The following is a 15,533-nucleotide window of genomic DNA, read 5'->3' on the forward strand; positions in this document are numbered from 1 at the left end:
ATGGAACCTCTGTTTTTACTTATTTTGAGGAACTGCCATACTGTTTTCCACAGTGGCTGCACCAGCTTACACTCCCCCAACAGTGTAAGAGGGATTCCCTCTTCTCCACACCCTCTCCAGTATCTGTTATTCATCAAGTGTCTAATGATGCCATTCTGATCGGTATGAGGTGGTACCTCCTTGCAGTGTTGATTTGCCTTTCTCTACTAATTAGCAATGCTGAGCATCTTTTCATATGCCTGTTCGCCATCTGTGTATCTTCTTTTAAACCACAGATATCAATTGTGAGAGTGACAATTTGGATTTTGTCTAAAATGAACCACACCTCGGCAAATGTCTCATGAATGTGCTCTGAGTCCAACATCACGTTTCTTGTCAAGGGACAGAGTGATGAAGTCTTCAGGAAAGGAATAGTGACTTTAGCTGGAAAGCCAACAGACCAACGAGACGGCGAACATGTGCCCCACAGAATTGTCTCACCTGAGTTAGATGGGCTTTTGGGGGAGTGAGAGGTATGGTCAAACAGTGTTTACTGAATGTAAAATAACCCTAGCCCATGGGGAAGAAAATTCCAAGAAGAGAGAAAAATACAGATTAAACTCCCACGTGTGAACTCACACACACACACACACACACACACACACACAAACACACACCCTAAAAGAGGAGGAGGAGGTGCGGCTGGTTGGTGCAGTGTTTTAATTAACTAGTTATTGTCTGTGCTGGCTCTTTGTCACTGTGCACAGGCTTTCTCTAGGTGTGGGAAGGCAGCTGCTCTTTGCTGTGGAGTAGGGTCTCTCATCGCCGTGGCTTCTCTTGTTGTGGAGCACCCGCTCTAGGCACATGGGCTTGCGGCCCGTGGGCTTAACTGCCCCGAGGCATGTAGAATCTTCTCAGTCCTGGGATCGGGCCTGTGTCCCCCACATAGGGAGGTAGATTCCCAACCACTGGACCACCAGGGAAGTCCTGTTGCAAGCTTTTTTTCCACTTAATTTATTTATTTTTAATTAAAGGACAATTGCAGTATTGTGATGGCCTCTGCCACACATCAGCATGGATCAGCCATCGCTGTACTTACGTCCCCTGCAGTGTGGAAATCCTTTAATCTGGAATCCTTTGTTCGTGAAGCTGTCCATGCAGGCCTGGTCATAATGTCCCTTTAAGCCTGTGACAACACAAAAGGTTCTGTCTGTTCTGCCACTTTTTATCTGTATACGAATGGGAAAGTGTTATACCTTTCAAGTTCAGAGCCTTGAGAATAGTTTAGCCCCTCAGTCATGTCTGACTCTTTGTGATCCCATGGGCTGTGACCCGCCAGGCTCCTCTGCCATGGGGGTTCTCCAGGCAAGCATGCTGGGGTGGGTTGCCATTTCCTTCTCCAGGAGATCTTCCCAACCGAGGGATCGACTCAGGTCTCCTGTGTTTCAGACAGTTTCTTTATCCTCTGAGTCACCAGGAAGGCCCACCAGTAACACAATGCGATTCAATATCTCCTCCCTCAATTAACATTGCCGTTGCTTTCCATTTACTTTAATGTGGACATGGTGGGATATGGGCATCATGCTTTCACTCTCAGTGTAGCATAGCACTGACGTGGAATACACCATAAATTTAAAAATAGAAGTATGAATACAATGCTAGATTTCTAATTTTAAAAATGATATGCAACAAGCAGCAAAGATTTAGTGCATAGCACAGGAAACTATAGTCAATATCTTGTAATAACCTAAAATGGAAAATAATCTCAAAAATAATGTATGCATATTTGTATAATTGAGATCACGTGCTGTACACCTGAAACTTTGTAACTCAACTACACTTCAATAGAATATGTATATGATGAGATTAAAAATAGAACCAGTGAAATAAATAAATTTTAAAATAAAATAAAAGATAATGAAGTCGGTCGTGTCTGACTCTTTGCAACCCTATATGCCAGGAGCCAGCCTGAGGAACTCTACCCTTGGCAGAGATCATGAGGAAGGAGTCTTGGCATTACGCAAAGGCGAGATTGAGGCTCAGGATACCCCCTATTCCCAAGCATCTACCCCCAAAACCAGAGTGCCTACTTTACTGTCTTATGCTCTCACCTATACCTCTGACTTTACAGGGGGCTGACTCCCCCCCCCCCCCCGCCACCTCTCTTGGAGACGGAGTTAACTTGCAGCTCCAGTCAATAAAAAATTCCTGGGCGTGACAAGAGTGTTTCAACTTACGAACTCCTCTGAAGGTTATCTAGCCTGCCTGTACAAGTTCGTCCAGCCACATGTGATTGTTTACAGCCTCCCACCCGTGAGAGGCATGAGATGTTTTAGACTTACTAAAGGCAGATTCTTTTAGGAAGTTAGAAATTATTAGCATAGTGGGTTGATTAGGAATTATATTGGTGAAGGGTTTTTTCATTTATTGGGCCTATGTTTGCTGCTAAATCTCCTGCCCTTATACATGTTAATGGATATATAACTAGCATATAGGAGAAATAAGTATTAACCTTTAGATTAATCATGTAAACCAGAGGCTAAGTATTTTCCTTTCTTAGTTGTAACCCACTACACCCTCACTCTATAGGAATGCAACTTTATCTGGTACCTTCAGAGGGTGGTGCCTGGTTTAAGAAAAATCACCCCTGGAAAATAAGTTTTTTGGTTATCAGAAAGAAAGGATCATAAAATGTCAGCAGGCCTCATGGCCAGAAGATGATGTAAAACCCCTAAGACCTTTTTGTATGCATTTATATGAAGCACCTGATTTTGATAAAGGTCAGGACTGCTGAGCCCCGTGTGACTTTAAAATTTCCATTTGTCTCTATGTGTAAAAAAAGGTATATGAGCAAACCTGAAAATAAAGAAATTGGATCAGTTTCTGGTAAGAATGATTTCCCCGAGTCGTTCTTTCTTTCCCCTTCTGGCTGAATACCCATCTGGAGCGTGGATACTCGATTGGTATTCCATGTAAACCAAATTACTCAGCCTCTTTTTCTCCACTAATTTTCTTACTACACTGTTTCTTTCTAATCTCCCTCTATATTTTTAATTAAGCAATTAATTCCTAGGACGGTGACTCAGTCCCCGCTTTGAATTACCCTGGATCCACCAGAGCTGTGCCCCAGCACCTATGGACTGTAGGCTGGCAGGCTCCAATGTCCATGGGATTTTCCAGGCAAGAATACTGGAAAGCATTGCCATTTCCTTCTCCAAATAGTGCAGGCCAGCTGCAGCATCCTCCCTGCTGGTCTGTGTGCTCACTCTCACATTCCAACTCTGCATAAGGTGTATGCACATGGGCACCCTGAGCTGCCCCAGAGTCTCAGCCCAGATGGTGAGTTTGTGGAAGGTCCCTGGAAGGAAGTCAGAGGCTGAGTCCCAGGACGTCCCCACCGCTCACTCCCAGCTCAGCTCAGGAGCCCTTCCAGGTTTCACCAGCATCACTCTAGAATCCCAGTGTCCCGACCTTGCCTCCCACCAAGTTCCTGGGACTCAAGTGAGACATGGGTCCCAGGAGACCCGGGCGAACACACCTGCATGGTTCAGGGTCCCTTGGCCCAGACTCAGCCCTGGAAGGGAGAGATTTGCCACCAAAAGCTTAGGTTGATTCTCTTCCCATCAGGATCCCTGGCTCCTCCACGTTCCTGAGCCCTGAGGTTCCCGTGAACTGGGGTCAGGGTGGGCGTCCGGTGCCCTCCTGTGGTCCCCTCCCTGCCCTGCACATTTGGCTGAGGAGGAGAAGCTCAGAATGGATGGAAGGCATGTGTGCAGCTTTAAGTGCCCAGCCGCCCCCGCCCCGCCCCGCCCCGCCCCGTCCCCGCCCCGCCCCCGCCCCAGCCCCGCCCCAGCCCCGCCCCGCCCCAGCCCCGCCCCAGCCCCAGCCCCGCCCCCGCCCCGCCCCCGCCCCCGCCCCCGCCCCCTCCCTGTAGAGATGAGGGAAACCACGGGGCCCTAGAGGACAAGCAGGATGTGGTCCCTGGGGGGCTGGCGCCAACCCTAGGCGTTCCCACGGCCGATGACCCGAAGCAGGGGGCGGCCCCTCCGTGGACCCGGTGACGATGTCACTAGGCAGGGCTCCGGAGGCATCTCAGCCCAGACCTGAGGCCTCAGCTCTTTCTCTTTCTGCTCAGGCTGACCGCCCACTCCAGAGGGTGGGACGCAGCTTCTCGACCTGATCAGCCCTGGACAGTCTGGCTCCAACTATGACTCATTAGTTTATTTTCCTAGTCCCTCCAGAAGTGGAATTTACTTCTCATTTTTGGTCAGTTCATAAATTATCGCAGAGCACCGACTGTGTACTAAGTATTGGTGCACACAGCAGAAATACACCCATGACCCAGGTAAACCCATCTTCTGTAGTTGGTTGAAGAATTCAGATTCTGAAGTATGCGGGCATCAAATGCTAACATTCAAATATTTTTTAAAAGAAGATATATGAGAATAACTGGGGTTCATGTTTACACAGTGAACATTCAGAAAAATAAAGATTATGACATCTGCTCCCTGCACCTAAAGGCCAAAAAAAAAAAAAAAGGATAATTAGGGGAAAATGGAAACAGTGACAGTAGCAACATGGGGGCCCCAGAATGTCTTCACTTTAAGCGATCCTAACATTTCTTGGTAAAAGAGTTCTTGGGTGGCTTAGTTCTAAGCAAGGAGAGACGTCACACACAGAGAGCTCAATGAGCAAGTAAGGCTCTGTGGAGCTTGATCTTCACCCCACTTGCCAGCTCAGTTCACACCAGGGTCCTCATGGTGTTATCCTCTTAAGCCCTCCGCTTGGTTGAACCAAGCCACATTGTGCCAACAGCTGATAACTTAAAAGGCACAAGATTCTCAAATCCTTCACTTTGGTGAAAAGAAGCAAAAAAGACAAAACATGCAAATATTGATGGATAAACACAACATGTGCAAAGCGTCCCTGGGGCAAGTGATCTTTCTGCAGCCCTCAGTGATCTGGAGTGGAATGTCCACTAGAATTCTCTGTGATGACGGGACTTTTTAAACATCTGTTCTGTCCAGCACCATGGCACCTGGCCACCTGACGCTACTGAGCACGTGAAATGTGGTGGGTGTAACTGAAGAACTGAATGCTTTACTCCATATATGTGTAGAGTCATTGTCTATACCACGCGGCTGAGTGAGTACTTTATCGGCCAGTGCAGATCCAGACTGAGAGGGATCTTGTCTTGTTTCTACCCCTGAAACCCCAGCACCCTCAGGGCACATGGCTGGTAAAATGCTGAGGGGCCTTCCCGATGGCTCAGTGGTAAAGAATCCGCCTGCCAATGCAAGAGACATGAGAGACGAGGGTTCAACCCCTGGGTCTAGAAGATCCCTCGAGAAGGGAACGGCAACCACTCCAGGATTCTTGCCAGGAGAATCCCATGCACAGAGGAGCCTAGAGAGCTACACAGCATCCATTGGGTCATAAAGAGTCGAACATGACTGAATCGTCGTAGCACGCAGACACACAGCCTCATGTGGCAAGTGGCACCACACTGGATATCTCAAACAGAATATACTTCATCTTTCTTTGGCCAACATGCATTGCTTTGATTATTGTTTCATGGAAAGCATTTAGTTTTAAATATAGCCGTGTGCACATGTCAATCCTAAACTTCCAATGTATCTCTTCCGCCATCCTTCCCCTCTGTAACTCTAAGTTTGTTTTCCAAGTCTACAAGTCTGTTTCTGTCTTGTAAACAAGTTCATGTTTGTAAACTATTACTGAACAGAGGTTTTTTTTTTTAATTTGCTTTCTTTTATTTTAAACTGAATAATTTGAAGACTCAACTTGCAAATTTTTATGCTTTACTGGAATTTTCAAAATAGCAGGATGATCATGGTAACCTACCCTGTATGCGCAATTGATTAGAATACCTTCTCCCAAAAGGTTAGATAGTTAAAATAGAGTATTAGAATAGCCAGGGGATTACTAACAGGTGGTGGGATTTTTGAAGACGATCCTATAATTTTTGGGCTCCACTCTTAGCTTCAGAGCTGCTGGGCTGCTTTGGAGGAGGAGAAGGAATGCCCATGGAGGAACCCCTTTAGAAAGAGATGTAGCTCTTCAATGTATAACACTGTGTGCTCAAAGGATGGGGCCAGGTCAGGGTCAGCATGGACTTGGTTTACATCAAATTCCTCATACATACTGGTCTCGGCGAAGAGGGGCATGGGGCTCAGGGGAGTGGGAGTGAACAGTCTCTCAGAGAGGGTCCCGTGGTTCAAGTGGACGAATATCACATCCTCTGCTGATCGGTCCTAAGAAGAAGGAGATATGAATGATGGAATGAAATGTGATTTTCGAAGGCCGGAGCATTGGGCACTGGAGGGGCTCGGGCTACGGCCAGGGTTTGGGCTGGGAGGATCCACCTCACCGTTCACTGTTCTTTCTTCCTTGGGCTCTCCTTCCGTGATGGCAACACCTGTGAATGGAAGAGAGTCAAGGCTCTTGGGGTGGGGCGATTCTTCTAGACCTCCATATTTTGGTCGGGACATCAGCCAAAAAAGCAGGGGTGTGTCCCAGTTTGCTGAGTCTATCTACTCTACTAAGTTTAAAAAAAACAAAACAAAACAAAACAAAACAAAAACTAAAAACACCCATCCCATATACATGCCCAGGCACTGACAGACTCTCTCAGGAGCGTGTGCAAACCCAGATATCCCGTCCTACATCCTCTATTATGGATTACCCTCTGATGCATATTGGCAGATTCTCAAGATCATAAAGGGGAGAAGAACAGATTGCTGTGGTTGAAGGGAAGAACAAGGCTTAGAATGTTACTGGTGGCCGAGGAATTAAGACTCCACCATCCAGTGCAAAGTGTGGGTTCTCTCCCTGCTGGGAGAACTGAGATCCCATGTACTTTGAAGCAACTAAGCCTTATGTGCTGCAACTGCTGAGCCTGTGAGCTCTGGAGCCTTGAATTGCACCCCAGCCCTGCAGTGAGGATCCCAAGTGCTGCAGCTGAGGCCTGATGCAGCTAAGAATAAATTAACACATATTTTCATAAAAGGAACAGAGTTCCATTATTCTGGAAGATATTCATTCCGGGATTACAACAATGGAAATCAGTTTTTAACCTACAGGAAGTGAAAACGCCATTCTATGCTATGAGCCCACTTCCCACTGGGTCAGATTATGTTGTGCTTCCCTCCTTCAAACTTACAATTTTGGGTAGAACACCAGTGACAGTTTGGCTCTTCATACTTACTTTGTGGGTAAGCAGTGACAGACAAGAACAGCGAGGAAGATGCTGGTATAGATGAAGGCTACAGAGAGCCTAAGGAGAAGGTGCAGCTGGCTGGAGTGGCCTTGAGGAAGCTGTGCTTTTGCCAACAAGCCAATGGAAGAAGGTCTTCTTATTCGTTGCATACACCCTGCCCCTACACACAGGAGTTATTGTATCCTTGTGTCAAAGTGTGTCAGCAACTCTCAACCTGATCAGTATGGTCTCCACTTCCCAGGAGGAAGCAAAGCATCCAGGAGAGATGCTAGCAGTGGATGAAGTAAAGAGGCCATGCAAGACCAGAAGTGGTCTGAAACCAGGTCCCCCGGGCTCCCATGCAGTTTTTCTCTGCTGCCCATACGACAAGGCATGGTGCTTTTGCATGAATGGGGACTGCTTTAATCCTCCATATATTTCCACCTCCATCCCTATATGCCATGAATGGAATCCTGAAGAAGAAATACACTTCTATTTCTGAACTGTGGAATGTTCAGTTCATAAACACTAGTGGAGGAATAGCGCATACTGAAGGTGCTCCCTAAAATCCTCACCTCTCCTCCATTCTTCCCCAAAGATACTGATGGAGGGAGGGTGAGCAGCTCCCTTAGCATGGGGTCAGGTCAGTCTGACCCACTTTGTCCAGTTTAGAAATTTCCAGTCCCCGAGCATGAGAAGCTCAATGTGCCCTGTGGGTCTCCTGGAGACCATGGTCTCAAATGCTAACATAACAGGGATGTTGAGGAGCCTAAAGTCACAGAGCTGGGAGGTGGCAGAGCCAATGCTCACACAGGAACCCTCTGTCTTCTCAGAAATTTGCTGAGATAGGAGACTTCTTGCTTACTTTCTGTGGTGTGTGGATCCATGGGTGATGAGCATGTACTTGTAGTGGATTCTAGGAGAAAAAAGACAGGGGTGAACGAGTAACCTTACTCATACTGACTGAATAAGGATTATTCTTTCTGGAAGGTTGACCTCCTGCCTATGCTTGACTCTGTCATCCCGAAGAGCACTGATAGGGGAGGGGAGAGCTCTCCTGTGAATGCGTTAAGTAGATCCTCCATCCTGGAGATGTGATGGTGGAAGGATGTGGGAAGGATATGCCTGGTGGTGAAAGACAGTTATAAGCTAGAGACATTCTCTCTGCTCCAGGAATGAGTGTCCATGCTCTTTAATTGGGAAATCACCTGTATGTTAGAGGTGCTTCTGGGAAAAGACTAAGAGCAAGGATCCAATGCAATCTCTGATCTTCCGAAATCAGTCCAGCCTCTCCCTCGCCTGGGTCTACCCTGACCTTTTTCTTTATTGCATGGATAGACAGGATTCTGATGCGAAGCATCCATATGGAGGTGGAAGAGGGTTGAGATGTCATCTAACATCTCTCTTCCTCTCTGGTTCTCATTGCCTCCATTTCCCCAGAAGCCCTCAGGTTCCCCTGACATGAGCATGGATCCTTTGAGATAGAGCTCAGTGATAGAGTAAGATGTTATGGAAAAACCCAAATGGATTTCTTGGCCCCCACAATGTGATTTAGTGCATTGTGAAGCATGGGAATCTTCTTGGGGTTCTGGAGACAAGAATATTGGAGTGGGTTGCCATTTCCTCCCCTAGGGGACTATGTGTTGTCCAACTCTTCACTATGACCTGTCAGTCTTGGTGGCCCTGCACGACATGGCTAATAGCTTCATTGAGTTATGCAAACCCCTTCACCAGGACAAGGCTGTGATACATGAAGCAGAGATAGTGAACGACAGAGGAGTCGCTTGTGGTGCAGTCCAGGGGGTCGCTAGGAATTGGACACAGCTTAGCGACAGCAAGCTGGAACAGCAACAAGAAAGCATGGGCCAGGAAGAGGTTCCTTACCTGTGACAGACAGGAACAGTGGGTCGCTGGATTCTGACCACGAGTAGGGAGAGTGAGTGAAGGAGCCGTAGCACCTGTAGACTCCGCTGTGGTCAGGGGTCACAGGACCCAGAGGGAACTCTGCCTCGAGGGCTCCGTGGGGGCTCCATCCACCAGCAACTGGGCACCCAAGGTTCTCCCCATCCCTGAGCAGATGGAACTGGTCAAAGGCGCTCTCGGAGCTGCAGACCAATGTCACGTTCTCTCCTGACCTCACCACGGGGCTCCCCTGGGCTGAAAGAAAGGGTTTCTTGGACAGACCTGGAAGGAGGAGACCTTGATCTTAGAGCACAAAGTTACTCTAGTCCTAAGTAGAGGACTAAAGCCGGAAGTCTGCAACAAGAGAGGCACTGTAGTGAGAAGGCCGCCCACCGCCAGGAGAGAAAGCCCCACAGCAAGGGACACCCAGCATAGGGAAAAATCAGAAATAACTCTAAATATGGGGTGTCATTTAAAATCCAATTAAAAAATAATTTTTTATTTTTATTTTTTTTTATTTTTTTTTTAAATTTTAGTTTTTTATTTTTTAAATTTTAAAATCTTTAATTCTTACATGCATTCCCAAACATGAACCCCCCTCCCACCTCCCTCCCCATAACATCTTTCTGGGTCATCCCCATGCACCAGCCCCAAGCATGCTGCATCCTGCGTCAGACATAGACTGGCGATTCAATTCACTTGATAGTATACATGTTAGAATGTCATTCTCCCAAAAAATGCAATGTCATTTAAAATCATTTTTAAAAATCTGCCTCCACGACAGATTTGAAAAAAATTTTTAAAATATAAATTCATTTATTTTAATTGGAGGCTAATTACTTTACAATATTGTGTTGGTTTTGCCATACATCAACAAGAATCCGCCATGGGTATACACGTGTTCCCCATCCTGAACCCCCCTCCCACCTCTCTCCCCATACCATCCCTCTGGTCTTCCCAGTGCACCAGTCACGAGCATCCTGTATCATGCATTGAACCTGGACTGGTCATTTGTTTCACATTAGATATTGTACATATTTCAATGCCATTCTCTCAAATCATCCCACTCTCACCCCCTCCCAGAGTCCAAAAGACTGTTCTATACATCTGTGTCTTTTTGCTGTCTCCCATACATGGTTATCATTACCATCTTTCTAAATTCCATATATATGTGTTAGTATACTGTATTGGTGTTTTTCTTTCTGGCTTACTTCACTATGTATAATAAGCTCCAGTTTCATCCACCTCATTAGAACTAATTCAAATGTATTCTTTTCAATGGCTGAGTAATACTCCATTGTGCATATGTACGACAGCTTTCTTATACATTTGTCTGCTGATGGACATCTAGGTTTCTTCCATGTCCTGGCTATTATAAACAGTGCTGCGATGAACCTTGGGGTATACGTGTCTCTTTCAATTTTGGTTTCCTTGGTGTGTATGCCCAGCAGTTGGACTGCTGGGTCATAAGGCAATTCTATTTCCAATTTTTTAAGGAATCTCCGCACTGTTCTCCCTAAAGTCAGGAACAAGACAAGGGTGCCCACTTTCACCACTACTATTCAACACAGTTTTGGAAATTTTGGCCAGAGCAATCAGAACAGAAAGAGAAATAAAAGAATCCAAATTGGAAAAGAAGAAGTAAAACTCTTACTGTTTGCAGATGACGCGATCCTCTACATAGAAAACTCTAAAGACTCCATCAGAAAATTACTAGAGCCAATCAAGGAAGATAGTAAAGTTGCAGGATATAAAATCAACACACAGAAATCCCTTGCATTCCTATACACTAATAATGAGAAAATAGAAAGAGAAATTAAGGAAACAATTCCATTCACCACTGCAATGAAAAGAATAAAATACTTGGGAATATATCTACCTAAAGAAACAAAGACCTATGTATAGAAAACTATAAAACACTGATGAAAGAAATCAAAGAGGACACTAATAGATGGAGAAATATACCATGTTCATGGATCAGAAGAATCAATATAGTGAAAACGAGTATACTACCCAAAGCAATCTACAGATTCAATGCAATCCCTATCAAGCTATCAGCAGTGTTTTTCAGAGCAAGTACAAATAATTTCACAATTTGTATGGAAATACAAAAAACCTCAAATAGCCAAAGCAACCTTGAGAAAGAAGATTGGAACTGGAGGAATCAACCTGCCTGAGTTCAGGCTCTACTACAAAGCCACAGTCATCAAGACAGTATGGTACTGGCACAAAGACAGAAATATAGATCAATGAAACAAAATAAAAAGCCAAGAGATAAATCCACACACCTATGCACACCTTATCATTGACATAGGAGGCAAGAATATACAATGGAGAAAGACAATCTCTTTAACAAGTGGTGCTGGGAAAACAGGTCAACCACTTTTAAAAGAATGAAACTAGAACAGTATCTAACACCGTACACGAAAATAAACTCAAAATGGATAAAAGATCTAAACATAAGACCAGAAACTATAGAACTCTTAAAGGAGAACATAGGCGAAACACTCTCCAACATAAATCACAGCAGGATCCTCTATGACCCACCTCCCAGAATATTGGAAATAAAAGCAAAAATAAACAAATGGGACCTAATTAAAATTAAAAGTTTCTGCACAGCAAAGGAAACTGTAAGCAAGGTGAAAAGACAGCCTTCAGAATGGGAGAAAATAATAGCAAATGAAGCAACTGACAAAGAATTAATCTCAAAAATATACAAGCAAATCCTGCAGCTCAATTCCAGAAAAATAAACAACCCAATCAAAAAATGGGCCAAAGAACTAAACAGATATTTCTCAAAGAAGACATACAGATGCTTAGCAAACACATGAAAAGATGCTCAACATCACTCATTATGAGAGAAATGCAAATCAAAACCACAATGAGATACCATTTCATGCAGTGAGAACAGCTGCTGGACTGCAAGTGTGCCTGGTACCACATGTGCTGCTGACAGAGGAAGGGATCTCTGACATGAAAGCGGGAAACCAACCCCTTAACCAGCCATCAGTGGCTGCCTGAGCGGGGAACTGCTCACGTCCCTGCTCTGGTACATTTTTCTCCATTGGTCGTTCTTTCACGTTCTTGCTTCTTCCCCCTGTCACCGGCTGTGTCTTCCCCTTAGCACACGGCAGGGACTCTGTTCTCTTTTCCCTTCTGCGTCCACACCTCCTCTCTCTGCTTTGCTCCCTCTCCTGAGTTTGTGAATGTCTCTGCACGCCTGTCATTCTCTGCCGGTACTGATGCTGGACTGGACACTAGACCTTCCATGACACGGTGAGAAGAAGGCACTGGTCTGGCCACACTCACCTGTGATGATGATGTCCACGGGGTCGCTGGGAGCTGACCACACATAGGGGGAGTGGCTGAGAGAGCCATAGCATCTGTAGGTGCCTGCACTCACCAAAGTCATGGGGCCAATGGAGAAGTCAGCTGTGGCAAGCCCACCAGTGAGCGTTTGTCCATGTCTCTGGAAATTCCCTGTGCTATTTTCTTGGTGCAGGATAAACTTGTCAAACCACAGCAGTGACTGACAGCGGAGGGTCACATTCTCTCCCACACGCATGAGGGGACTGGGGTGGGCTGAGATGGAGGGTTTTGTGAAGACACCTAGGAGCAAAGAGGTTCTGAGCTTCCATGAGTCACCCCACCTCGGCACTTCCCCTGACATCTGAAGGTGTGAAAAATGTCCCCATGAACCATCAAAGCCAATTACCCTTCCTCTCTGTTCTGTTGCATTTTCTTTAGCCTTGTTCTCGGGCTCTGGCTCATGCTTTTCTGTTTCTCTTTGCTCAAGACCTCCAGCCTCCTCTGTGTTTATTCTAAGCTCTTTAGCTGTTGGATCTGCTCTCAGCTTCATGCATACATACTGAGACACTTCAGTCCTGTCCAATTCTGCAACCACATGAACCATAGCCTGCCAGGCTCCTCTGTCCGTAGAACTCTCCAGGAGGGAATACTGGAGTGGGTTGCCATGCTCTCAGCTTCATCCTGTCCCTGATATGTGTGGTGGGGAGCTGAGTGGTTCTGACAAATCATTCCGTGGTTCTGTTCACATTCATCTAGAATGTGGGTGATGACTGGCAGGAGATTGGAAAGGAGGTGGAAAAAAAGGGAACCTTTCCGAAATTGTGACCCCCACCTCATGCCTCTGGAGACATTCCTAGGACTCCACTCTGGGGCTCCAGCTCCTTCATATGGGATTACAGCTCTCTACTGAGTGGCAGGTGCTGGATCAGAGTTGTTCCCCATCCTCTCTGGTGGCAGGCAGTGGCAGCATCCTGTCTAACTAATGCCTAGGGAGGCTCCTCCTTCCTTTGCCAGAGCACCCCATCTATTCAACATCCTGAGTTTAAGCTCTCAGAGTGGGCTCTCTTTCTTGGTTCATTCCTGGCTGGAAATTCTGAGTAAATATTAGACCACATAAGGAACTTGGACCTAGGATGGGATTGCCTGCATAGATGGCTATCCCGGGCTGGGCTGGACCCCTCCTACCTGTGACCACAATCTGCAGGGGGTCACTGCGTGTGTAAAACACAGGGAGAGACCTGGAGAATCCAGAACATATGTAGGACCCGGCATGTTCTCTGGTCACCGGGCCAAGGGTCAAGGTGTTGAAATGTTTTCCATGGAGCTCAGTCAGACTGGTACCATCTGTTTTGAAGAGTCTGAATCTCTTAAATGGAGAATCAAAGTGACACTGAAGAGTCACAGTCTGTCCTAAGGAAACCATGGTGCTTGGCCAGGCTGACAAAGAGGGCTTGTCATATTCACCTAGGAGAGAAGGAGTCACAGGTTTTGAGAGGAAAATAAGAATGGTCCCCTCTCCCCACTGGTCTTGTTGGAGTGCTTCCCCTTCAATTCTTCCAAGGCACCAACCCTAAAGTGTATCACCCTGATACTCAAGGACACCTGGGGCTTGGGAACAGACAGAGACACAGTCAACCCAGGACAGACATCACGGAGATTCTAAGAATATGATTCTCAGTAGTGATTCTTATCAGGAGAAGAATAACTCCTTGGGTTGACTAAATGTTGAAAACTATCTCTAAACAAAAAACACTGGGGATTCCTGGGTGGTCCGGTGGTTAGGACTCAGCACTTTCTCTGCCAAGGGCCCGAGGTGAATCCCTAATCCTGGACTGAGATCCTGCATGCTGTACGATGCAGGAAAAAGAAACACCACCAAAGAACTGATGCCTGGAAAAGAAGTGGGAGGGCTTCCCTGTTGGATTTGTTGTAGCTCAAATGGTAAAGAAACTTCCTGCAATGCAGGAGAGCAGGGTTCAGTCCCCAGGTAGGGAACATCCCCTGGAGAAGGAAATGGCAACCCCATCCAGTTTCTTGCCTGGAGAATCCCATGAACAGAGGAGCCTGGTGAGCTACAGTTCATGGAGTCACAAAGATTGGACACGACTGAGCGACTAACAGTAACACAGGTAACAAGTGAAAAAGCCACTTGACTGAAAAGAAGGAAATAAAACTTGAACCTGGCTCCTTTGTTAGCTAACTGACATCACTTGTGTGACAAGGTCCAGGTGGCCCTGCCTTAGGAGCAGACTCTTCCCAGGGGTCAGGTTCAGCGGGCTTCCTGCAGATCCTGTTGTTAAGGGCCAGCTGGAGATGCAATGAGCCAGCTTGTAGGGGAGGGTCTGTGGGCTGCAGCCCCTTACTCCCGTCTCATGATTGAAATGGTACTCACTGGGCCTAGCTCCCAACTCCCAGACTTCATAGTGTGCCTTCAGGTCCAGAGTCCAGACCTGAGCTAACCTCTGGGAGAGTGAAGATGAGTATCAAGGCCAATAGGAGGATCTGGGATCCACAGGGCATAAGGCTCTCACTGTACTGACAAGGGTCTCACCCCAGCCCCCAGTGTCATCTGCATCAGCCACAACTGCCCTGCTCAACAGAGAAATAAGTGATGGGGAGGACTCACCCACGGCTGCCCAGGTCCTCAGACTCAAACAGAATCCTAGAAGGAAAAGCACGTCAGAGATGGCTTGTCCTGATGGACCCCACACTCTTTGCACCCTCATGCAGGGAACCTGGTCAGTGGTGTGAAGACCTCCTAATTTCCACCATAACCCTCTCCAACCGTGTCTTTCTGGACTCACCGAGACTCAGGAGGCTGAGGAGTGTGGGGCACATGGCTCTGCTTCTGTGATACAGGAGGCAGAACTGAGCAAAGCTGACAGAGTCACAGGATGCGGAAGCGGTCAGTGCTGTTGGTACAGACAGCCTGGTTCACGTCACGTGGGAAGATGGCCAGCCTCTTCTCATGCCAGGGATGGAAGTCTGACCTGAGCCACATCACTGAGCACACCTCATGATTCGATCGTCACATTTTGTTTCCCTAAACACTATAAACCTAAGAGGATTTGAACAGATCTTGCTGCCTTTAGGAAGTAGTAACTGTGATTCAGAATATACCATGCAG

General features: G+C 46.6%; 1 protein-coding gene across 2 annotated transcripts; it reads right to left on the reverse strand.

Moving 5' to 3' along the window:
• Window positions 1–5,781: 5,781 nt before the first annotated feature.
• On the reverse strand, window positions 5,782–15,256 carry LOC101123451 (putative killer cell immunoglobulin-like receptor like protein KIR3DP1). Of its 2 annotated transcripts, XR_006056254.2 has the most exons (7): window positions 15,211–15,256; window positions 15,033–15,068; window positions 13,592–13,870; window positions 12,407–12,706; window positions 9,080–9,379; window positions 7,205–8,111; window positions 5,782–6,415 (listed from the first exon to the last, which is right to left on the reverse strand). XR_006056254.2 is itself a non-coding variant. In XM_060398198.1 (6 exons), the coding sequence occupies exons 1-6, from the start codon at window positions 15,242–15,244 to the stop codon at window positions 8,002–8,004; spliced, it is 1,059 nt and encodes a 352-aa protein (XP_060254181.1). In that variant the 5' UTR covers window positions 15,245–15,256; the 3' UTR covers window positions 5,782–8,001. The 2 variants fall into 2 exon arrangements, 1 of the variants encoding a protein (XP_060254181.1); XM_060398198.1 differs by having other exon boundaries at window positions 5,782–8,111.
• Window positions 15,257–15,533: the final 277 nt, after the last annotated feature.

The sequence above is a fragment of the Ovis aries genome, chromosome 14, assembly GCF_016772045.2.
Source record: "Ovis aries strain OAR_USU_Benz2616 breed Rambouillet chromosome 14, ARS-UI_Ramb_v3.0, whole genome shotgun sequence".
In the NCBI taxonomy this organism is placed as follows: domain Eukaryota; kingdom Metazoa; phylum Chordata; class Mammalia; order Artiodactyla; family Bovidae; genus Ovis; species Ovis aries.

Coding starts and splice junctions, on each gene's coding strand:
- LOC101123451 (XM_060398198.1), bottom strand. CDS start 15,244: ATGTGCCCCACACTCCTCAGCCTCCTGAGTCTCG. Junction 13,871..15,032: donor GAGGACCTGGGCAGCCGTGG/GTGAGTCCTCCC, acceptor CTTCTCTCCTAG/GTGAATATGACAAGCCCTCT. Junction 12,707..13,591: donor CCTGCAGATTGTGGTCACAG/GTAGGAGGGGTC, acceptor CTTTGCTCCTAG/GTGTCTTCACAAAACCCTCC.